The following is a 24,300-nucleotide window of genomic DNA, read 5'->3' on the forward strand; positions in this document are numbered from 1 at the left end:
CCTTCCTGTCTTCCTGCATTCCCTAAATATCATGAATGATTCCACAGACTCCTCCAGCCATTTCGTAGGTGTACCTCTTGTCTCCCCAGCTACATTATTGGTTTCTCTAAACCAGTACCTCTCAAACGGCAGCATGGATCAGTCTCTTGGACGGCTTGTTCAGACGCAGCTTCCTGGGCTCTGCCCTCAGAGTTTCTGACTCAGTGGATCGCAAGTGGGGCCTGAGAAATTGCAATTCTGAAAATTTCCTAGGGACCGCACTCTGGGAACCGCTCCTCCAGGGGAGTGCTGTTTTAATTCTGGTTGTATTTGCACACCGGCGCAAGGCGCTTAGCAAATGCTCACAGACAGAATTTCCCCAAATCTTTATCTTCGTAATGTTTTGGAAGCCTTAACTTTTACTCCTGAGGTCATCTGGGCGTGGCTTTTGACTTAAAAGGAACTGACTCCTTGTTTTATTAGATGGTAAGTTGTTGCTTTCTTAGTTCAGCTGATAGGACATCGAGGATGAAATGTCCCTTCTGACCTCTTTTTTAACCTCTCTTGGAACAGAGCAAAGGGAATGCCTTCACTGTGACCACAAAGCAATTCTCAACTTGCGACCGACGATTATTCCCACCCAGAATCACCCAGAACATGCTCTTTTTCGTGAGAGGTCCATCTCTCAAAGCCTGTATTTTAGGGATGGTACCAGTGAGGCCCAGAGAGGTGGAACCACGTGCTCATGGTCAAACAGCTGGGAAATGTCAGTGCCCCCGCAGTGGGGCTCAGGTGGAACCTGGCCCTAAAACAAGGTACTTACTACATGGGACTCCCTTATCTGCAGGTCAGGGGCGGCCCCGTCGGCTCCAGGATCCCCTCCAGGATCCCCACGACAGAGCCGCTAAGTGCTTCCTGAAGCCCTGACGCTGTAATGCACTTACCCCCGGCATAGCCTCTCTGTGAGGAGGACAGACAGACCCTGCTTAACTCGACGAACGAAATGTCTTGGCTGCCCTTTGCATTTTGGCGCATAAATTCGAATAGTGACTGCGAAAAGCACAGCCCATATGTCACAAACTTCACTTTGCACGTGCACACTGTCCAGCTCTTTTCCAAACATTTCCTTCCAAGGGTGACTGGACAGAGTCACACTGATCCACCTTGACCAGGGACCCAAACACTGCCCCCCACCCCACCCCCGCCTCCTCTCTGGGCCAGGAGCCGTCCCCTCGGCTCCACGGATCCTCGCGACAGAGCCACTGCGTGCGCCCGCTGGCGTCTCGCCCTCAAAGCCCAGAGATTAAGTTGGTTCCTCACATTGTTCGCGACAGGAGGGGCAGGAAATAACGCCGGGCTGTCGTGGCGGCCGCAGCGGGCGGGGGAGAACGCCGGGCGGTCTCCTGGGCAGTCCTGGCGGCCTCGCATCGATCTCGGGTCTAAGGTCCGGCCGGGTCAGAGTTCCCGCCGCTCTTTCTCGCCCGCGAGTCGCCACCCCACCCCCTGGCCCGGTGGCCGCTCAGGGAGCTCATTAGCAGAGGCCTGGGTGTCCCCGAGGGGCCCCAAGCCTACGCCGCCGTCAGGTGCGAGGAGACCGGCCACCCGCGGCTGCCCGCCCGAGGGAGGCGGGGCCTGTCCGCGGCCGGGGCCGGGCCGGGGGCAGCGGGCGGCCGGGCCCCGCGCCCCTCCTCCGCGCCGCAGCCCCGCGACTCGGGGCGCGACTCGGCGCCCCCTCGGCCGCACGGTCCCCAGCAACAGGTGAAGAGGCGGCCGGCGGCGGTGCCTCCGCGGGGCGGTCCCTGCGCCGCGCGCCCGGCGCCCGCCCCTCTCCACGCCCCCTCCCCTCCTCCCGGCCACCACCGCCCGCCTCGGCCGCCCGGCGGCCTCCTCTGGCTCGGTCTCCTGCTCTCGGGCCGCAACGCCGCCTGAGAGCCGCACGCCGAGGTGCGGAGGCGCCACGCACTCGCAGGACACGCGCCGCCGCTGGACCGGCCGCGCCTGGCACCCCCCGCGCGCCTCCCTCCCTGTGCCAGCCGCGCTCCCCTCCCCCTCGCCGGGGTCCCGGGGCTCCGGGCCGCGCGTCCAGTCCCCGACGCGCAGGGGGTCCCAGAGGAGGGGCCAGCCCGGCCGAGGCGCGACGATGGAGGAGCCGCAGCGCGCCCGCCCGCACACCGTCACCACCACCGCCAGCTCCTTCGCGGAGAACTTCTCCACCACCAGCAGCAGCTTCGCCTACGACCGGGAATTCCTCCGCACCGTGCCCGGGCTCCTCATCGTGGCGGAGATCGTGAGTGCCTGGGGGCGGGGAGGCAGGGGCCAGACGGACCCGCGCGCGCTCCTCGGCCGGCAGCCAGCCCAGGTCCGCAGACGGGCTTCGAGGGAGCCCTTTTCGCTCGGCCTCGCCTTCTTCCCAAAGGGGCCAAACTCAGAGACCACCGCTCAAAACCAGGTCCAGTTACCTTGGGGAAGAGGCTCATGACCCTCAGGATGTCTGCTGGGGGAGAAACCCAACTTGCTGGGCCCCGTCGGTGGCCGTGGCGTATCTTGGGAGCAGGCAAGGAGTTTACGTTAATCAGTGTCCGGAACACCTAGTGCCGCCCTTACCTGATCTCCACGTGGATGGTCTCCTCCCTAAAGCACAGCTTTGCAAAGATCAGGGGACAGGAGAGGATTCTTTCGTTTTCCTAATTATCTCCCTGGTAATAAAATTGAGGTGAGTCAAGAAATGTTCACCGAATAAAACCTGAGGGCCTCAACCTCCGAGGACCAAAGGGTCTCCTGCTTGGTGCTGTGGCACATCCTGGTTTAGGCTTAGAACATTCCTGGGGAGAAGGCCGGGCACGTGCATTGTCCTCTTCACAGGAGGACACGGAGGCCGAGAGGTCAAGTGATCTAAGAAGTCCCAGCCAGTCCTTCATGGCAGGAGGACTGGAGCCCTGTTAACCGCTAGTGGCGGCCACCATTTATGGAGCCTTCGGCATGTGCCAGGGTCTCCTTGGGTACCTTCTGCCCTCCTGCGATCCACACACACAACAACCCTACCCTGGGAGAGTGGTTTCAGTTATTATCCCATTTTTACATGTGAAGAAACTGAGGCACAGAGAGGGGAAGTGAGTCACACCTGGGGGTGGAGGAGCTGGAATTCCGACCCCAGGCTGTCTGTTGTTAGGGGCCTGCTCTTAGCTGCTAACGGGCGCGACGCCCAGCTGTGTAAGCGGGGCCAGGTCCTCCATTCACCGCATACTTTCCTTTAAACATTTGTGGAAGGAAAATCTGGCCTGTATGGGGGTAGAGAATGGGAGCCATGAGGATGCAGAAGTGACTGAAGACTGTGAGAAGCCTTTGGCAAAACCTGTGTACATCAGATAGCTTACTTGCGCCTCCATTGTCTCAGACCCCCCCCCCCCCCACCTGCTGAATCAACCCAGGTAGTTCCAGCGGCTTCCAGTTTGAGAAGTGTTGGTTTAGCCCATCCCCCAGCTCCTCCCCTCAGCTGGTTTTGAAGGACTTCAGAAGACCCAATAAAAGGCTAAGGGATTGGAACCACCTTGCAGGGCCTGGCTTGTAGGAATTCAGCAAATATTTGCTGTGTGAATGAAGGAGGTGGCAGGTTCCCCTGATCTGTTGGAGCAAACAGAAGCTAAAGTGACAGAGATGGGGCTTCTACCCTGGGGTGGATTTCTACCAGGCATGAAGTAAAATGCCTCTTGTTTTCTGATTTACCATCCATATGTTCTCTGTTTCACACTATTTCCGGAAATAGAAAAGTGAAGGAAGAAATTGTAAATGGCCCACAATCCCATTACTAGAAATAACCACTGTTGGTATACTGGCATGCATCCTTTTAGATTTCAATACATTTTTTTTAAAAAAGGCAGAAAAACGTGTAAGAAAAATGACCCTTATTACTACTATAATTGAGTTTTTATTTTGCACAGAGCACTAGGCACACGTGTATAGTCAGTCAGTCCTGTAGGCAGAAATGTTTCCCCCACCATCTCCACACCTAGAGGCACTCACATTCAAACCGCTTAGGGCTCTAAATAACGTGATACGTATTTTTTCCAATTGTAGGCGTTATCCGTCAGCCACCCACCCTGAAAGATGAGGTTTTACCTGTCCTGGATGCCCTCCTCACCACCCCCATTATTCACATACCCTCCGGTCTCCCACCACGTTTTGGGTTAGGTCAGTAACAGGTGCTGACCGCGGGGACACGGAGCCACTGAGTCGTCTATGGGCACTATTCCATTCTTGCCCAATTTCTTGTTTTCCTGAAATTGGTAATCCTTTTTTCCATGTTTTAGTCCTCTAGATATTTAGTCACTCATTTTACCTTCGTTGTCTAAATCTCCTCTTGGGAAAACTAAGAAATACTGAGACAATGGAGAGGTATTCTATCAGAGTCATCCTCCCAACCAACCCTCCATAGGAGCCTCTGACCTGCTGCCCCACCTGGACTGCTCACCTGGACACAGCTGATGGCACGGGTTCTCCTGCACCATCACCTGGGGATTCTCTTTCTCCCCGTCCTGGGTTGGATCCCCTGCTTCCCTGTCTTGCTGTCCTCTGTGGAGGGTTGGTGGGGGGTGGAAACAAAGCCTCTAATAGTTTCCTAAGAAAGGATGCATGTACGGATTGAGCTTTGCATCTTTCAAAATGTTACACATAATTAAAAGTTTGGGTAAAGAATGTTAGATTGGAAATTGTTTTTCTTAAGAATTTTTAAAGTATTCCTCTACTGCCTTCTAGTTTTTCTGTTTCTTTTAAAAAAATATTTATTTCAGACCTGGCCGGTATTGCTCAGGTGGTTGGCGTATCATCCTATAGCAAGGCTGGGGGTTCAATTCCTGGGTACAGCATATACCTAGGTTGCAGGTTCGATCCCAGTCTGAGTGTGTACAGGAGGCAACCAATCGATGCTTCTCTCTCCGATCAATGTTTCTCTCTCTCCCTTCCTCTCTAAAAAGCGATGAAAAAATGTCCTTGAGTGAGGATAAAAAAATTATAATAAATATTTATCTCAATTCTTTAAAGAAATTTTTATGAGTTTGTTTGACCACATGTGCCTTCATATGAGTTCATTTTCTTCCATTCTACTGCGGACCTGGTATGTTCTCTCAATCGGAAAAACTGACATATCTTTAAGGAGATTTTTAGAATTTTGATTTTTATCTTTGCATTTTCTCTGTTTTTTTCTGAAACTCCCTTTATACTTTTATTTTTCCTATGCATCTATTTCCTTATAATTGTTTTTAGGGATGAAAGACCTGCTATGTTCACTTCCCACACAATGAGCATTTTCAGGGCCCGGGATCTCTCCCATTATTACAGTTTTCTGTCATCAGGAAGCACCGTTTTGATTTCCTCAGTTTTCCATTTTAAAACTAGCACGTTTCCAGGTTTTACTAGTATAGCCAGGGCTGTAGCAATCTTCCTTGTTTGTCCCTCTTTCCACATTTGTCCAGAAAGTTCCTTAGAGTCGAATTATGTCAAAGGGTACACAAATTAAAGTGTTTTGTTACATATTCTGAAATTACCTTTCTCTAAAGTTGTACTAGTTTAAACTGTCATCAGTAGTGGGAGGCTGTTAAACTAAAAACACTTTTTTAAAAAATTAGAAATCAAAATTTTAAATGTTAAGGATCACCTTAAATGATACACTGTTTTTAATTGATTCCAAGGTACTTTTTGTTCATATTTTAATATCCGAATCAGGATGCAGCTTACAATGGATGGCTTCCTGGATGTAATGAAATACAGTACCACTGCATCTTTCTTTATCTGGATGGGAGAAAGGGGACAGGTTTCAAACTATTGCTATCCCAGCCCTGAGATTAATATAGACCCACCTCCAGAAGAATGTTACTTTTCTGCCTTGACAAAAACAAAATACTGAGACATAGAATTACTAAGAACCTGACTTTCTGCTCGAACCGGGGGGAAATGAAATAATAGAGAACAAAACAATCGTCTCCCCAGATACGCTGTCAAAAATCGCTTGCCCTGGCTTTCTCGCAGGGGTGAGTGGTAGTAGCTAACCTATTAAGACACTCCAGGCTGTGCCAGTAGAACATGGTGTTGAAACCAAATTGTACTTGTTTCCTTTTTAAAATTTTATAACAAACTAAAAGCAATGCAGTACTTGACCTGTGATTTGTAGGGCACTGTGATCTCAGAGCAGTCCTGCATGCCCGGAGAACAAAAGTGATTTGTCAGAAACTAAGTGAGTTGCACCCTTCCTGTTACTGGTGACTTCCAGATGAATTACAGCATCTGTGTAATAGTGTTAGGTCGCCTTTCATGTACTGGCTGTCCTGAGCAAACTTGGTTGGGGAAGGACGAATAGGGTTTACCGAGAGCTGGAATCTAAATAAAGTAGTCCAGCCTGCTGAGTTCTTTTCTTAAAAAATGGGGAACATAGTTTCCATTTCACAAAAACAATACCTAGTCTTTGTAGAAAAAATTAAAAAAATATTGGTAAAGAAAAAATTGTAATTCTCGCTTTCACAGTGGTCCCTAACAGGGCTGGTGCAACCCTACGTCTGGGAGTGGGTAGTTTTGGGGGGGTTGATGTTTGTTTTTTAATGGTTATTGTAATGCTTGGAGTTTCCACTGGATTTAGTGCCCTTGGGGGGCAGGTGTGCTAAATGTCCTGAAGTACCTGGGACAGTCCCCAACAAAGAAGAATTGGTTCACCAACCTGCCGACAGCACCATATTTAAGGAACTCCGAATGAACCCACTCTTTACTTCTTGCAGTAAACCATTCCAGAATTTCTCAAGTGATCATGTTATTTATCTCTAATTTTTTAAATGCAGTCACTTGTCAACTACTTTTTGCTTTAGCGCTGTGGCCATCTGTGCTGGGTATCCTCCACTTGTCCCTCAGTCCATTCTCCACCCTGCCTGCTTCACCCTGCCCTCCACCCTGAAGGCACACATGTGTGTCCTATCTCAAGGGCTTCCTGCTCGTGTCCCACCTGGGTTCATCCAAGGGTGGCACCCACAGGAGGCTGTCGGGTGGCAGGTTCTGGGTATTCATTCCCCAGGATTCCTCCTTGCTGCATCTCAGCAGGCGGGCTGTGTCCCACTCTGGAAGGTGGATAACTATACACTCCCACGTGCTCACTATTGCCAGGTGTTGCACTATCACTTGCAGTTTTCCAGCACCCTGCTTTTTAAGTAACACCTTTATTAAACTCCACTCAAATTACCCAGTCTGAGTGTGCCCAGTTTCCTGCTGAGACCTGATAAATTGCGTTTCCTGGTCAATGATTAATTTCTTATAATAGACTTAATAGCCACATAGTATTCCATAAATATCCACTGCTCCTACTGTTCACGTTGTGTTTCTTTCTTTCCTTCAACAATGTCGTAATAAATATCCTTTAAACTAAATCTTTCTGGACGTTCTTTAATGTTTTCTAAGGATGAGTGCTTAGAATTGAATAAAAGGTATATGAATGTTTTAAAGTTAAGTATACTGAGGTATACTCCAAAATTCCTTCTTTTTAGTAGAAAGTTCTGAGTTTTAGCACATGCATTTTTTTTAAAGAGCAGCTTTATTGAGATGTCATTCATTTAATAAAATTGATCTTTTTATTTACTTATTTTTCTATCCTCCCCCAAGGACATCTTTTCATTGCTTTTAGAGAGAGAAAAGGAAAGAGAGAAATATCAGTTGGTTGCCTCCTTCCCCTCCACCTCCTGGGGATCAAACCCACAACCGTGGCTTGTGTCCTGGCCAGAATCAGGAACGCAGCCTTTGGGATGCAGATGACGCTCCAGCCAGCCGAGCCACACCAGCCAGTAAAACTGACCTCTTTTTTTAAAGTGTACAAGCCAGGGATTTTTAGGATATTCTCCCAGTTGTACAACTACCACTATTAGCTAAGTTTACAACATTTTTGTCACCTCAAAAAGAAACCCTATACCTCTTAGCAGTCTCTTTCCAATCTTCCCTTCCCTCAGCCCTCAGTACCCACTAATCTGTTTTCTCTCTCTCTGTGTCTGTCTATTCGGGACATTTCACATGAATGGAGTCCTCCCACACATGGCCCTGACTGTCTGACTTCTTTCAATGAGCATAATGTTTTCAAGGATCATGCATGCTATGTAGTATGTATCAGGACTTCATTTTATCACCAAATATTCCATTGTATGATATATGTAACATTGTGTTTATCCATTCATCAGTTGATGGACAGACAGTTGGGTTATTTCTACAATGTGACTATTATGAGTAACGATGCCGTGAACATTCATGTACAAATTTTTGTGTGGACGTATGTTTTCATTTCTGTGGGCATTTGCCTAGGAATGAAATGGCAGGGTCGTATGGGAATTCCTTGTTTGATACTTTGTGACACTGCTAGACTGTTTCCAAAGTGGCTGCACTATATTATAACCTTACCAGCAACATGAGGGTTCCAATTTTTCCACGTCCTCTCTAAGATTTGTTATTTTGTGTCTTTTTGATCCTGGCCATCCTACAGGGTGTGAAGTGGTTTTTCACTGTGGCTTTGGTTTGTATTTTGGTAACGATTAATGATGATCATGTGCTTTTAGTCATTTGTATATTTCCTCTGGAGAACTGTCTACTCAAATCCTTTGCCATTTAAAAAATTACATTAATTTCTTTTATTGATGAGTTGTAAGAGTTCTTTAGGTAGTCTGGATACAAGTCTTTTGTCAGATGCATGATTTGCAAATATTTTTCTTCCATTCTGTGGGTGGAGTCCCTGGAGAAAAAAAGGCTCTTAATTTTATAAAATCCAATTCTTGTATCTCTTCTATTGTTGCTTGTTTTTTGATAAATCTAAGAAGCCTTTGCCTAATTCAAGGTCACAACAATTTACTCCTATGTTTTCTCCTAAAAGTTGTATAGTTTTATGTCATACATTTAGATCTGTTTTATTTTGAGTTAATTTTTGTACATAGTATGAGGTAGGGGTCTAGTTCCTTCTTTCCCATATGCATATCTCATTGTCCCAGCACTATTTGTTCAAAAGACTATTTTTCCCCCGTAGAATTATCTTGGCACCCTTGTCAAAAATCAAATAGCCTGAAATGTAAGGTTTTAATTCTGGATTCTCCGTTCTATTCCACTGATCTGTATATCTACACTGTATTGATCAGTATAGCTTTGCAGAATGTTTTGAAATAAGAAGTGTGAGTTCACCAAATTTGTTCTTTAAAAAGATTTGGTTTTGGCTATTTGGAAGCCCTTATATTTCCATCTGAATTTTACTACCAGTCTAAATACAGTGAAAATTGAAAGTCTCCGCAAACCCACAGCCTTTCCTCTAGTCCTCACCTGCCCTTACGTACTATTTTAACCAAAATGGCAGCTGGGATTTCAATATGGATTGTGTTGAATCTGCAGATCAACTTGGCGATTGCCATCTTAACAAAATTAAATTTTCCAATTCATGAACGTGGATATCTTTACATTTATTTAGGTCTTCTCTAATTTCTTTCCACATTTCATGGTTCTCAGCATACATGTCTTACATTTGTTTTCTTAATTTTATCCATGGGTATTTTATTCTTTTTGATGCTATTGCAAATGGAATCACTTTCTTAATTTTATTTTTGGGTTGTTCGTTGCTCGATCATAGAAATCCAATTGAGTTTGGCATCCTTGACCTTATAGCCTATAACTTTGCTGACCTTATTTATTATTTCTTACAGTATGTGTGGGGGGGGAGGGGAGGGGGTATATGTGATTTTTTTTTAAGGCTTTTGATATTACTGCCAAGTTGTACAGAAAGGTTTATACCAACTGGCATTCCCTCTAGTGGTGTTTCAGTGTGTAACAGGGTTTGTTTCTGCACACAGACAAACTTTCTTTTAATATTGGCCAATTTTATTGCACTGGGAGATATTCAAAATAATAAAAACCAGGTTGATAGAGGCACCCATTATTAAGAAAGGACATCAGCTAATATTCAGGGAAGCCCTGGAGATGTGATAAAGAGCATGTTGTTTTTATTTGCAGTTCTGTGATTATAAAGTTGAGTATTTTAAATATGCTCACTAGTCATTTATTTCTTTTTTTTTGGTAACTGCCTATTCTGTTTTCCTTTACCTGTTTGAAAAGTGGGGCTCTTTCTTCCTTTAAAAGATATTTTAAAGGTTTAAAGGGAGAGAAAACTTTAATGAACATTACCTCCCAGAAGGGAAATAAGATTGGTTTTGGGAAATGTGTTTGAATAGGGATGTTCCTGTTTTAACTTCTTATATTTTTATATGGTTTAAGTTTTTTCTAATGAGAACATATTTACGCATTGATATAACTGAAGAAGCTGATGGAAGAGTAATGCTTGCATTGTAAAAGTAAATTTCAAATACAGGCCCTGACCACGCAGCTCAGGTGGTTAGAATGTCGCCCGACGCGCCCAGGTTGCGGATTCGATCCCCAGTCAGGCACACACAAGAATCAACCAGTGAATGCATAAATTCGTGGAACAACAAATTGATGTTTCTCATTCGCTCTCTCTAAAATCAAAACATTAGAAAAAGAAAAAAATTAAATACAGTGAAAATTGAAAGTCTCCGCAAACCCACAGCCTTTCCTCTAGTCCTCACCTGCCCTTACGTACTTACCATTCACATTTCTCCCAGACTGTTTTCTGTACATGTGCAAAATAGGCACGTGGTATAAGTCACACATCCATGAATGAGCATATTCTGCAACTTTTTTTCATTTAATAATACCTTGATATTTTTGATTGATGTACCTGTTTCCTATAAATTATGCATATTAATTTTCTCACCTGTCATTTGTTATTAGCATCATTCATGACATTTATTTCATTAAAATAAGTTTCTAATTTGCGTGAAATCTAAACTGTTAACCTTCTGGGGTTTACTTTGCCTAAACATACCTTCCCTAATGTCATGATTATACAAATATTTGAAGAAAATATAGGGTAGTCTTTTTAGTGTTAAGACTATCTACTATCATACGTTCTTTCTGTGTATATAAGGTAGGAATATAATTTCACTTTTGCCCAAATGGGTATGTCGTAGTCTCACCATTAATCATATCATGTTTGCATATATGTGTAACTCCTTCTTGACCTCATTCTGTTCTATTCCTAAGTCAATTCCAAATCCTTTTAATTGCTGTAGCTTTATCAGGCATTTTAATACTCAGTAGGGTAAGTCATACAAATATTTGTATTTCTTCGCTATTGTATACCTACACTAACGCAGGTGATTTTCAGAATCATTGTTCCTTAAACCCCATTACAACTTTGATTGAGATTGTATTCAATTTATAAATTGAGGAGATGTCCTTATGATATTGAATCTTATCACCTAGGAATATGTATTTTAACTTTCTATTTAGGTCATTACATGTGTTTGAAACCCTAAGTTTTTTTCCCGATGAGTCCCATGTATTTCTTACTAGATTTAAGTATTCTTACTTTTTGATAAATGAATTGGTTTTTCAATTTCTTAATATTTGTTGTTTATAAGAAAGCTGTTGATTTTGTTATTTTAATCTTATGTGTAACCATTTGAGTTATTTTAATTTAATGGTTTTATTATTTTAAAACTAATTTATAATAGTATCTGTGAATAAGGGTTTTTTTTATATTTATACTTTTCTTTTTTTCATTATTTATAGGTTAGAACTGCCAGCATAATGTTGAATGGTTGGGGTTATATGAATATCTTTGGCTGGCTCAAAACTTTAATTGGGATTTTTCAATGTTTTAATGATAGTCGATACAGGTTAACTTGTGGGTTCTGGTAGATATTCTTTATTGAGTTAAGAAAGGGAAATTTTAGTTTATACTCATTGTAATCAGGAATAAGTGTTGAATTTAGGAGACAGGATATGGTGTGTGTTGGGAGGGTGTTTATTGAGATGATCATGGCGGGGGTTGTCTCCCTCAATTTGCCAACAGAGTGAATTATATCAGGAAACTAATGTTGAATCATTCGTGGACTCTTGCAATAATCTCTGCTTAGTTAAAATGTATTTTTCTAATTTACTATTGGATTTTAAAACATTTTTTTACTCTTGGATTTGATTTGTTATTATCCTATTTGAGGGGTGTTGTTTCTATGCTCATGTGTAAGACTAACCCTTTAGATTCCTTTGCTGTGATCTATTTGTCTGGTTTGAATATTGCCATACCAGCTTTTTTGGCTAGCAGTCATCTGATACGTTCTTGTTTCTTTATTTTGTAATTGAAGCAAGATTCATAACAACATAAAATTTACTGTTTTTAAGTGAGCACCTGAATGGTATGGTGCCCATTGGCCGTACTGACTAGTACAGCGAAATCGTCATTGTTCACCCGTGCACGTTCTAGTCCACCCTCCTTGGCTGCCAGGTTACATCGATGTCTTGTGCAAATTGTTCTCATTATATTAACAATGGTTGGACTTTTTCCAGGAAGACCTCATATTGTGACGACTTATTTGCAATTCTTACTTTTCTAGTAGTGGTTGAAATGATAAGTTCTCTTTTTATTTTGTTTGTAGTTACTTTTGAAATGTTACCCAGTACTTAAACATTTTATCTACCCTGAGGATTAAGCTGTATAACCACATAATTGCATTCAAAAGACGGCGCTTTCTTACCTGTTCCTCACTATGTTCTCTGTGTTAGACAATGTTTTCTGTTGTTTACATGACACCTTTATGGAGACATAACTCACATACTGTATAGTTCACCCATATAAAGTGTACAACTCGGTGACTTTGAGAATATTTACAGAGTTGTGCAACCATCCCCACTATCAATATTAGAACATTTTCATCATCCCCAGGAGAAACCTCCTGCCAATTAGCAGGCATTCTTCATTCCCCACAACCTCTCCCCTCTAGCCCTAGGCAACGACTAGTTTACATTCTGTCTCTATAAAATTTGCCTACGGGGCATTTCCCCTCACAGCTGGGGATTTACTCTCACAGCAGCAGCTGGGTCCTGGACCTCCATCACTTCCATTGTGTGACACCTGGCTCCAGAGGGCTGCCCCCTGGCTTGCCTCTCAACACTACGAAGCTGGGGATGGGACACTGGGATTTCAGTTACAGCTGCCTTACACACACACGCACTCACACTCACACACTGTGACTTCTTGGCTGAGTCTGCAGGGGAGACACAGAAGAAGCAGCCTAAGCTTGTCTTCCAGCCCCATGATGGGGTCTTTTGCCTTCTACGGCTTGGATGGGTGTGTCTGCCAAAGCTACATCATGTGGGGCCCCTGAGCTGTAGTCTGGCTTCCAGCCTCTAGGACGCAGGAAGGCATAGTGCAAGGGGAGCAGAGTGGAGCTGGTATGTGTGGGGGGCGGGGGAGGGGGCATCCACTACAGCCACCTTCATTACATTCCACGAGGATCACCGTGTTGGAAGGGGAAGACCTCCTTTGATTTGTCATACTTCTGTGATGTTCTAAGGACTTGCCCCTTTTCAGTCTAGACGTGCATTGGATTTCTAGCTGTGTGGCCTTGCACAACTGACCTTCTATTTCCTGAACCCCCATCGGTAATGATGAGAAGGGTGATGACGACTTCACAGGTTCAAAGAAGATAAAATGAGCTAAGATGCGTGTAAACCCTGTCCCAGGGGTAAATATTAGTTTATTTCTTTCCTACATAGGTCCAGATTTTGTCAACTAATCCCACTGAGGGCTGCTTTTAGAATGGTTGGCCATATCTTAGCTTCTGGTGAATTTTTACCTACCCAGCAATGAGTGCGAATGTAGAATTTAGCCTCTGTTATAACCCTCTGGGGTTAGGATTAGGATCATCCTTTTAACTAAATAAAGCTTAAAGAAACGCTAAAGAAAACTTAACGTAAGCAGGTGTTTGGTGACAAACCTGCTTATTTTAACTTTTAACATGATTAGTTCCTTTAGACTGTGAAAGATGAGTAGAACGATCCTACCACAATTTGATGCCCGCTTTGCAGGTCCAGTGGAAAGATTTCACCGATTTATGGTCCCGGGTAGACTTTATTCAAAGAAGGTCTAAAAAGCCAAGGGGTGGGTCGGTTTTCCAGAGGTCTGAGTTTAATGGCCTGTTTTGGAAAACATACAAAGCTCTGACCTTGCTCCTTATCTTGCCTTACCCTTTCCTTCGTCTGTCCAAAATCTAATTATAAAAGGTGCCACTTTCCGGGGGAAAAATAATTGAGAGCTGAACGATGTCTTTATTGTTGATTTATAACCTGCCTTATTCCCAGAACGGACTTGAGGCAGGACAGAAGTCTTTAAATTGAGGTTTTGGAGAATGCAACAAGAAATCTATATTAATCCAGGATTGACAGGCATCAAAGATCATTTGAGAAAAGAAAAACTATCTGAACCACTAAACCGTGAGCAGATTTGAAGGGGCATCTTGAAGGAGATTTTTTAGAGACAGAAGGTGGTTGGGCTGCCTGACCCTGTGCAGGGCAGTCAAGGGGAGAAAATATTGGGGGCTTGTCCACTAATTGCCCTTCAGCTTTAGGTTTACTGTGGGGGGTGGGGGGAGGGAGTCTGTGTGCTTTGAGGCTCTGGTCTTCTTTTGGTTTCACAGGCCCAGAAATTTCCTTAGAATTGGAGCCGAGGAGATCTATAATAGCTGTATTTAATATTCTACTAGCTTATACTTCAGAAAGTGTGTGTCTGTGGTTCCTTTAACTGTGACAAGAATCCTGAGTGGTTTTCCTATTCATCCGCACTTCAAATCACGAGCTTGTGTTCGCACTGCCCTGGGAAGCGCTTGGTGGATTTTTAAACTTACCTTTATGTGATGAGGATGATGTAGCGAAAGACCAAACTCAGTTAACTAGGTCACCAGTTAATACCAGGTTGGCTTAGCTACTTGCCTGTGGAAAAGGAGTTCAGATGGGAGCTGGCGCTTGTGTTTCCTGTCTCTTGAGGTGCTTGAAAAGGTTGGTCCACCGTCTCAGTTGCCGACTTGCATAATTGTGGAACAGGGGGGTGTCTTCAGTGGACTTGGGCCATGCCCCCAGAAGTGAGATTCCTTAAAACGTTTTCGTGTGTGAAATATCATACACCACTAGAACCTATATACAAGTTCAAGAATGATAAAACAGGAACCACATGCCCAGCACTCAGTTTAATAACTAGAACTCTACCATGTCTCAGAGTCCCCTTGTGTCGTGCCTGGTTTCACACAGGTAGGTGCCGTCCTGGCCATTGTTTAGCGTCGACTCATTTTGAACTTCAGAGAATATGGAATCGCATATTTCCTTCTACGACTTGCTACTTTCATCATCACTGAGTGTTTTCCATGTTGATAAGTAGAGCTGCTCGTTAGCTTTTGAAGTTCTGTTGTATTCCATTATACGACTGTAGCATAATTTGTCCGTTCTAGGTGGATGGCGCCCCACTTTGCCATGCTGTAGAATGGTTAAGTTTTCCTTTTTTGTGTTTCTCATCCTTGTTCTCTCTCCTGTTAGTGTGGAGGTTAGGCTCTGTCTGTTCTTTGAGTGGACTCCCTGGCTGTCTTCATTCAACACGCACACTGACTCTGTTGATACGAGTTGAAATTAGTCAGTATTTTTATTTGGCTGTGAAACGAAGACCTCAGAACTCCGATGTCGATGACGTCCCTCACAAGTTTTGGTATTTGCTAGTTGTTTAGTTCTATCCTCCTTTCCACCAACAAGCGTTATAATTGTTGCACACAGTCAACAATTTCGTTTTATCTACAACCCACATAGTTGCCTGATAGCTTTGCTCGTTGTTCCTTCTTATGTCTCAGAACCACCATCTGGTTTTGGTTTTTTGGGAGATCTTTTTCCTCCTCATTATTGAAAGGTAATTACACAGGCTATAGAATTCTAAGTTGACAGTTATTTTTGTCCCCATTCATTGAAAGTGTCATTCTTTTGTCTTATTGTTTCCCTGGTTGCTGTGGAAGTTGGCAGTGAAATTGCAGTTTGCCATTCCTTTTGCATTCAGCTTGCTTCTGCTGTTAACGTTGTCTTTGTATACAGCAGTCTCATTATGATATGTCTGAGGATTCCTTTTCATCTCTCCTCGTGTCTAGTAGGGATTCTTGGGCTCAATTGTTGATCTTTGAGCAATATTGAAAAATTCTTAGACATTATCTCTGGGGATGTTGGAAATATTGTCATTTTATTTCATCTCATGCTGAAACTCAAATATGTGTTAGATCCTTAGACTTTATCTGCCATGTCTTTGACATTGATAATTATAATAAATTGTTAGTTTATTACTACTATATTTTTCATTTTAGTAATTCTTTCATTAGTAATCCAGGCCTTCAATTTTTAACTTAAATTCTCTTGCAATTTTAGAAATGCTTCAACTTTTTCAGATCTACTGAGCTCTTCATAGCCTACATACACTCAGACCCAACCCAAATGACAGACGAGTGTGGCTCTGAATTGAAAGGGATGTTTTTTCCTCTGTATTCCTTGCCAAGATTGAGATAGCTGTTATCTTGCTCTTTCCTCTGGAAGGTGAGTTAATTTCTTATCTACCTTCACTTTAAAGAGATGGCCTTTTAAGATCCCATGGGGGAGGGAGTGTGATTCCTGTTAGACCTTTCACCTTGGGGTGGGCCCTTGGCTTTAATTATCTTCTGCCATCCAGCACCAACATAGAAGCTTGGCAAGGAATTTGAATGGCGGTTTCTCAAAGAAAATATATGAATGACCAATAAGGACATGAAGAGATGCTCTATGTCATTGTCCTTTGGGAAATGCAAGTCAAAAGCACAGTGACTTACCACTTCGCAGCCAGTAGGGTAGCTGTAATTAAAGTGATAGACAAGAACAGGTCTTGGTGAGGCTGTGGAGACATTGGAGCCCTCATGTATTGGTGTTAGGATTGTAAAATGGTGCAGCTACTTTGGAAAACAATTGGGCAATTCCTCAAAGGGAAAAACGGAGTTAGCATATGACCCAGCAATTCCCTTCCTAGGTATATACCCCCCCAAATTTAATGAAACATGTTTCTACGCACACACACACACACACACACTGTACATGAATGCTTATAGCAGCATTATTCATAATAGTCAAAAGGTGAAAACAACTCAAATGCCCATACATTTGAGTAGATGAATGGGTAGACAAAACATGATATGCCCATACAATAAAGTATTATTTGGCAATAAAAAGGGATAAAGTACTGATATGTGCTATAGCATGGATGACAATTGGGAACATTATGCTAAGTGAAAGTAGCCAGTCACAAAAGGCCACATGTTAATAGGATTCCATTTGTATGAAGTGCCTGGAATAGGCAACTCCACGGAAACAGGAGGTAGATTAGTGGTTGCCAGGGACTTGGGGGAGAGAGAGGAATAGCAGTGAGTGCTAATGGGCACAGGGGGGTTCTTTTGGAGGTGATGGAATGTTCTGAAATTAGATTGTGGTAATAGCTGCACAGCTCTGTGAATATACAGAAAAAAATCACTGAATTGTGCACTTTAAAAGGATGCATTTATAATATATGAATTAGATCTCAAAAAAAGGCTTTTTAAAAAATGATGGAGCTCAATGTCCCCAAGAGGTTCAACGAACTCTCAGCGTGAAAACTGGCTTTGGCATTCAATTGCTTCCCGGGATTCCCATTTTATTTCATTTTGGGCCTCTTATGATTCCTTCTTTTCATGCCAGCTCAGCAACATGCTTTAAAATGTTTTATATTTTATCCATATTTGTTTCATTTGGGAGAATACCCAGCCTGTCATAGCACCAGACATTGGAAGCAGAATCCTTTTAACTTTTTTAGTTCAAAAACATTCCAGTTGCTAAGGAAAATTTTAAGAATGGTGTCATGAACTTCCTCTTCACTCACTGTAATTTCTCAAATGTAAATATCCTTGCTCATCCTTGCTCTCTCCAACTGTCTACTTCCTATTTTTGTGGGATCATTCAAGAGTATGTTGCAAACATCATAACCCCAAATACCCCAGGTATTTTAGCATGCATCTCCCAAGGACAAGAATATTCTGTATGACTACAGTATAGCCACCAAGTTCAAGAAATGTATCCTTGGTCCTAATACAGTTCATACTCGCATTTTACCAATAGTTACCAACAACGTCCTTTATATTCACTTTCTCCCCGTCTGATATGTAGTCCCAGGGTCACACGTTGTGGTTAGTTGTCGTGTCTCTCTTGTGTCCTTTTACCTGGAACAGCTCCTCAGTCTTCCTTTGTCTTTCAGGGCCGTGACAGTTTTGAAGAATCCAGGGGAGGTGTTTTGTAGGATGCTCCACAAATCGGGCTTACCTGAAGTTCCCTGATGAGTAGATTCAGGTTATGTTGTCGTCAGAAATACTACTGAAGTGAGGGCCTTATCAGTGTGGCATATCCGGAGGCCCAGGGTGCTGGCGTGGCTCGTGATTCGTGAATCTAACCTGAATCCCTTTTCTGAAAGCTAAGTATAGGCACACTTCTGAGCCGAAATGACACTTCTGAGCTGAAATGACAGAATTGTGGAGTCAGACAGATGTCTCAGTCTTGCCCTGGCTACTACTAGCTTTCTGATGGCAAACAAAATATTTAACCCACTTAAAGCTGTCTGTAAGGCATATCTGATAATACCTGCATCTTAAGATCATTGAAAAATTAAATACAAATTCATGTAAATTGTTTACCACAGTGGCAACAGTAAGAACCCCTAACTCTTCTTTGTGGGGAGGTGGTCTTACCCAGGTGTCATAGGGGCTCCCTGCCCCTTGAGGTTATTAGTCATATTGCTCAATCTCAGTATCTCTGTTTGAGGAGCCGAAAAGCTTCCCATTTATCTGCATTAATTTGCAGAGAGCCAGCACACTTGGTCTTCTCACCCCTCTCCTCTACCCTTTGCTATTGCCCATCTCCAGTGTCCATAAGAAGCCACCTGCCCGAGTGTTGGGTTGGTTTTAGGTACCGACCAGTGATGAGGGCAGAGGTTCTTGGCCAGCGCAAGCAGACCTCCCACACTGTTCTCCTCCCCACCGTGTTTTGCTTTGCCACCTTCCCTCTTGGATTACTCATGCTCTTCTCCTCCAAATCCTTCTCCCTCTGTGTGGAGAGAAAACTCTCTGCACCTCCTACCTTCAAACTCGGATATGAACCCAGGGAGGGTCCCACAGAACAAAGCTCCACGCCACACCAAGGACCAACCCCTTCGATGGCAGATGATGTGGAGAATAGGAACTTCTTTTTCTATACCGTGATTGTTTTTATTCTGCTCACTGGGCTGCTTGTGCAACAGTAATGCCGTGGTATTTCTCTTATCTCTACATCGTCTTGTGAGGACAGCACGTGGTTCGAACCTGTATGAGCAACACCTTGCTGGAGCTACTGCCCTGCTAGCAATTAGAATATTGCCTGTGGCTAACCGTGGGCTTTTGTGTAGACCTTTCACCTGAATTCCAGGGGCAAAAATGGGTTTTGCTGAGGTTGCGTCACACAGATTCTTGCTGTTTAGAAGTGAGTTTAAGCTGGGGCTCTGCACAGTGTCAGTGCCACTTAGGTGGCTTTTCTATCACCCGTCTCGTGAATGGGTCCCATGAAATGAGCATCGGATGTTGCATCCCCTGTATCTCAGGCCACCTCCCACTCCTCCAGCTCCTCTAAGGAGCTGTTTGTCTGGGTGAACTTGTTTGGGGAGGCTACCAGACTTAGGAAAGTAAAGGATGCCTTTTTCACCTTTGATTTTTTTTTTGCCTAAATGGGCGACTCTTCCATGATACTGTTGTCCATCCTGTCTCATGAGAAGTTGTTTGATCTTATAAAGGAGGGGGAAGAGAAGAAAGAAAGGGACAGTGTTCACCCTGGTAAAGGCCACTGGTATCCAGAGGCTCACGCAGTGAGGCAGCTGGAAAGGTCAGACCCCATGGTCATTGCGGCTGCTGACTCATGGGCTGGCAGTCAGTTCCCTGGGGGAGCGGAGCTGCCGTGGACACCGTATTTGAGGGCAATGAGAGTTGGGGGGACTGTCTTGTGTTGCGCAAACTTGTAGGACTCTGAATATCTCATCACTGTTACCACCCTAAATTATGTTAGTTGTCCTAGTGAAAAGTCTGTTTCAGAGAAGCCTGTGGAACAGAAATGCGACTGGTCCCCGGACCAGCTTTGTTGGCCTGTATGGTGCTGAAAATCAGAATTAGTTGTCAATATGTAGAAGGCAGCTATTATAAGAAACTCTAGATTTCCATGCTCTCTTGGAGAATTGGGCAGACGCACAACACTGGGTCCGCAGTCCCTCGGGGCAGTAATGCTTTGGAGCCAAGAAATAGCTGCCATATGCATGTGAGAGTGTCGGTCAAGATGCATGTTTGACTCTTGTGATGAAGACCAAAATAAGTGGCTTTAAACCAGGCAAACCTATTTTTCTCTCATTTGACAGTCACGCAGTCGTTGCCCAGGACAGTTATGCTGGCTCTGCAGTGCCAGAGATGGAGCTGCTTTTCTGTCTTGTTTGTCTCCCTCCTCGGCAGTGGGTTCCGTCCAGGGGTCCCAGATGCTGCTTTGTTTCCTGCCATCACGTCTGCTCCAGTCTGTCATAGGATGGGGACGTGGGGGATGTACTCCGTCAAGACCTGGCCTGGAAGTTACACATATCATTTCATCTCACGTCCTACTGGCCAGCACCTGCTGGTGTGGCCACATTTGGCTGCAGATAAGGCTGGGCATGGGTGGTCTCCATCTGGATGGCCATTGAATAGCTAAAAGCCAGTTGTTACTAAAGACAGACGGTGAGAGTGGGTACTGTGGACCACTAGTATTCTGAGTGGCCTTGCACTCCGCTGTTTGCTGCAGTCCTGGACTCTTGTCTTCTCATGACTGAGGCCAAGCGTCATTGCCATTCACTGCATTATATCTGATGTATTTCCCTCATTTATATTACCTGCCTGCTTCCCATACACATCTGGAGTGGCATTCTCAGCTATGTCCTCATAATCTCTTTCAATATACCGCGTGCCTTTACTCTTTCTGTTGCCTCTGTTTAGAATTCCCTTCCCTCTCTTTCAGGCCTGGCAAACTCCTTTTCAGGATAACTCAGCCCCCTCCTGCCTTTCCCAAATTGAGTTCTTTCTTTTTTGTCTCATCCTAATACATAAACTGGTAATTTTGCCTAATACCTTTTTGTTTACTTACCTTTATATACTTAATGCCTGGCAAAGCACTTGGACCCTAACAGACTAAATGATTGGTACCATTTCCTGAGTGTTCGTTCAGAGAAAGACATTTTCGAGAATTTTTATAAACGTTATTTTTAATATCCCACAGTGAACTAGTGTATTAGTTGTGGCCTTTTTATTTATTTATTTTATCCTTACCCAAGGATATTTTTTCACTGCTTTTAGAGAGAGAGGAAGAGGGAAGGAGGGGCAAGAGAGAGAGAGAGAGAGAGAGAGATAGATGCCAGAGAGATACATTGATTGGCTGCCTCTCATAGGCTCCCCAACCAGGGGTCAAACCTGCTACCTAAAGCCCTGATTGGAAATCAAACCCACAACCTTTCGGTGCATGGGGTGATGCTTCAACCCAGCCACACAGGCCAAGGCTAGTTATGGCCTTTTAGATGATGTAAATGTGGCCTAAACTGACTTGAGCAACAACAGAAAGGAGGAGCACTTACTGGTTCACGTATCTGAGAAGTGGAGCTGTGGTTCTAGCTTCAGGTCTGGCTAGAGCCAGGAGCTCAAATTATATGAGGCTCAGTCTCTCTTCATCTCTTGGTCATGCTTTCTCCTTTGTACACTTCATTCTCAGGAAGGTTTTTTATGCATAATAAAGATGCCACCCACAGTTCTGTATTATCTTTACAGTCTACTGATTCCAGGGAAAAAGAAAAGAACGCAAATCTATTTCTTCATAGTGGTAAGCGAAATGCTGGAGGAGGTCCCTCATTCGCCTGGCTTGGGTCATTTGGCTATTCCTGGTACAGTCACTAAGGCCAGGAAGATAGAGTACAGTGGCCACACTTTTGTCACCTGTCTTCTTCTGGTACCAAGGGTTGGAGTCAAGGGTCTGTCCACTTTGCCAGATCCAGAAACTTTCAGTCCTCACCTTACTGGACCCGTGATCAACATTGGTGTAGCTGACCTCTCTCTCCTTCCTCAAATACCTTCTTTTATTGCCTTTGACATCATTGTCATAAACTTGTCCTCTCCTATCTCTCTGCATGGGCACCCTGTCTCTTTTCCTGGTACCTCCTCATCTCCCAGCTCTAAACGTGGGGTGCCAGGGCAGGACTCAGCCATCAACTGTTTCTCTCATGTGTCTGACCTTCCCTTAGTCATCCAGCATCATAGCTTTAAACTCTCTCTCTGTCTGTGACTCCTAATTTCTCCCTCCCGCCGAGACTTCTCCCCTGAACCCCAGATTTGTATGTGCTGACATACCATTTCTCCTTGTATGTCTCATAGGCAACTCAGCACTAAGTACCAATTTTGGGGGAAAATGGGACAGAGAAACATGTTAAAAGAATCCATGAGGATGTAGTCAGCAAAATATAGACTGTGTCTTTAAGACAAATGTCCCAATTTTTCCAAAAAAAAAAGAGATTTTAGAGGGAAAAAAAAGGATAACAGGAGAAGCCTATAGATTAAGAGAGACTTAAAAGATAAATGTCAATCAGTGGCAGTACAGGGTGGGGCAAAAGTAGGTTTACAGTTCATATGGAAAATAATACAATAATTAATTGTAATAATATAAGAATAAACTCTGTGTTTCACGTACTCACAACTGTAAACCTGTGTTTGCCCCACCCTATATATGGGCCTTGTTTGGGTACTGATTTAAATAAGTGTTGAAGCCCTGGCTGGTGTGACTCAGTGGGTTGAGCGCAGGCTGCGAACCAAAGGGTTGCTGGTTGGATTCCCAGTCGGGGCACATGCCTGGGTTGTGGGCCAGGTCCCCAGTGGGGGCCACGTGAGAGGTAACCACACACTGATGTTTCTCTCCCTCTTTTTCTCCCTCCCTTCCCCTCTGTCTAAAAATAAATGAATAAAATCTTGAAAAAAAAATAAATGTTGGACAAATTACAAGACAATTAGGGATATTTAAATGTTGACTAAGTATAGATATTAAGTAATTATTGTTAATTTTTTAGCTGTGATTATGGTGATTTATCTATATTAGGACAAAATTCAAAAAATTCTATCCAGGATGTTATTAATTCTCACCACCCTCAGCCAAACGAGCATCCTCACAACTGATCTCCCTGCTTCTACTCCCACTGCCCCTGCCCCAAGTTTGTCCTCAGCAGAGCAGCCAGAGGTCCTGCTTAGATGTGTCACGTAAGCCACTGGCCATCTCATTCGGAGTGAGAGCCAGAGTCTGTTTGATCCACAGAACCCACGTCCTCCTCCCTTCCTGGGTCAGCCACTCCAGCCCGCCCCGCTTCCTTGTGCCTGCCTGATTTTTCTGCGTAACATTTCTCTCCATCTGACAGTCTCACGAATATGTTCTTTTTTGTTTGTTTGTTATGATATCCCACTAGAATGTGAGCTGTGTGAGAATAGAGACTGTATTGTTCGTTACGCTCTCCTCGGGACGAAAATAGCTCCTTATATGTAATAGGCACTAAATCAATGTTTGTTAAAAGAAAAAAAAATTTTCATGGAGGGAGCAGTGGGGTGGAGAGGCGGCATTGAGAAAAAATGTCTTACAAAGTTCCTTCGGGCGTGGGAGGCAATAATGGAAAAGGTTGATTGAGAAAGAAGGCCTCGGCCCAAGCTCTGGGGCAGCACGTGGCCATCGCGGGCCTGCTCTGACTCTTGTTACCACTGTGTTTTTCCCGTTTCCCATCGTGGGGCAGTCTGTGTTTTTTCTGTGACATCTGCATAGCACACAGACTAACTTTGCTAAGTGGCTCTAGGTCAGGAAAGGCCATTAGCATTTCTGCTTTTCCAACTGAGCCACAATCTCTTGAGCTCTTCCTGTGTGGCTGACATGCTGCTGGTCGTGGTGGGGACTGCAGCTGGCATTGGCTTGCTGTGCCCTCTGGAGAATGCGCAGACCTGCAAAGACAAGGCTCCCGCCCCGTTGGGTGCAGGGCAGTGACTGGCACGTGGTAGGGGAGTTAGCTTTCTTCCTGGTGCTCCCACTGGGCCCCACAGAGTGGTTTTGGGGGAGTTTACCTCGCTGCCACTGTCCTCAGGGCACTTGGCTTTTCAAGCTGGGCAGGTGACCATTGTGTGGGCTGTCCCCCTGTAGCAGGATATTTACCATCTCTGGCTTATGGGATTTATCTGGACACCAAAAACATCTTCCACCTGTTTCACACATGTCCACACACACCCCACTTTGAGGACTGAGGCTTCAGAGGGGCCCTGAGGAGGAATAACGAAGAAATGAAGGCACTGC

General features: G+C 44.3%; 1 protein-coding gene and 1 long non-coding RNA gene across 3 annotated transcripts in view; one reads left to right on the forward strand and one right to left on the reverse strand.

Moving 5' to 3' along the window:
- Window positions 1-1,721, reverse strand: part of LOC139441087 (uncharacterized) — a 51,838-nt gene extending 50,117 nt beyond the window's left edge. For both annotated transcript variants that reach the window (XR_011651482.1, XR_011651481.1), the window contains exon 1: window positions 1,300-1,721. This is a non-coding gene — a long non-coding RNA (uncharacterized lncRNA). The remainder of the gene's footprint in view (window positions 1-1,299) is intronic.
- CMTM8 (CKLF like MARVEL transmembrane domain containing 8) overlaps window positions 1,713-24,300 on the forward strand; it is a 77,013-nt gene continuing 54,425 nt past the window's right edge. Inside the window, exon 1 of the mRNA XM_024565744.4 lies at window positions 1,713-2,266. Within this exon, the coding sequence (XP_024421512.1) occupies window positions 2,120-2,266 (147 nt within the window). The 5' untranslated portion in view covers window positions 1,713-2,119. The remainder of the gene's footprint in view (window positions 2,267-24,300) is intronic.

This window comes from Desmodus rotundus, chromosome 8, assembly GCF_022682495.2.
Source record: "Desmodus rotundus isolate HL8 chromosome 8, HLdesRot8A.1, whole genome shotgun sequence".
Taxonomy (NCBI): Eukaryota; Metazoa; Chordata; class Mammalia; order Chiroptera; family Phyllostomidae; genus Desmodus; species Desmodus rotundus.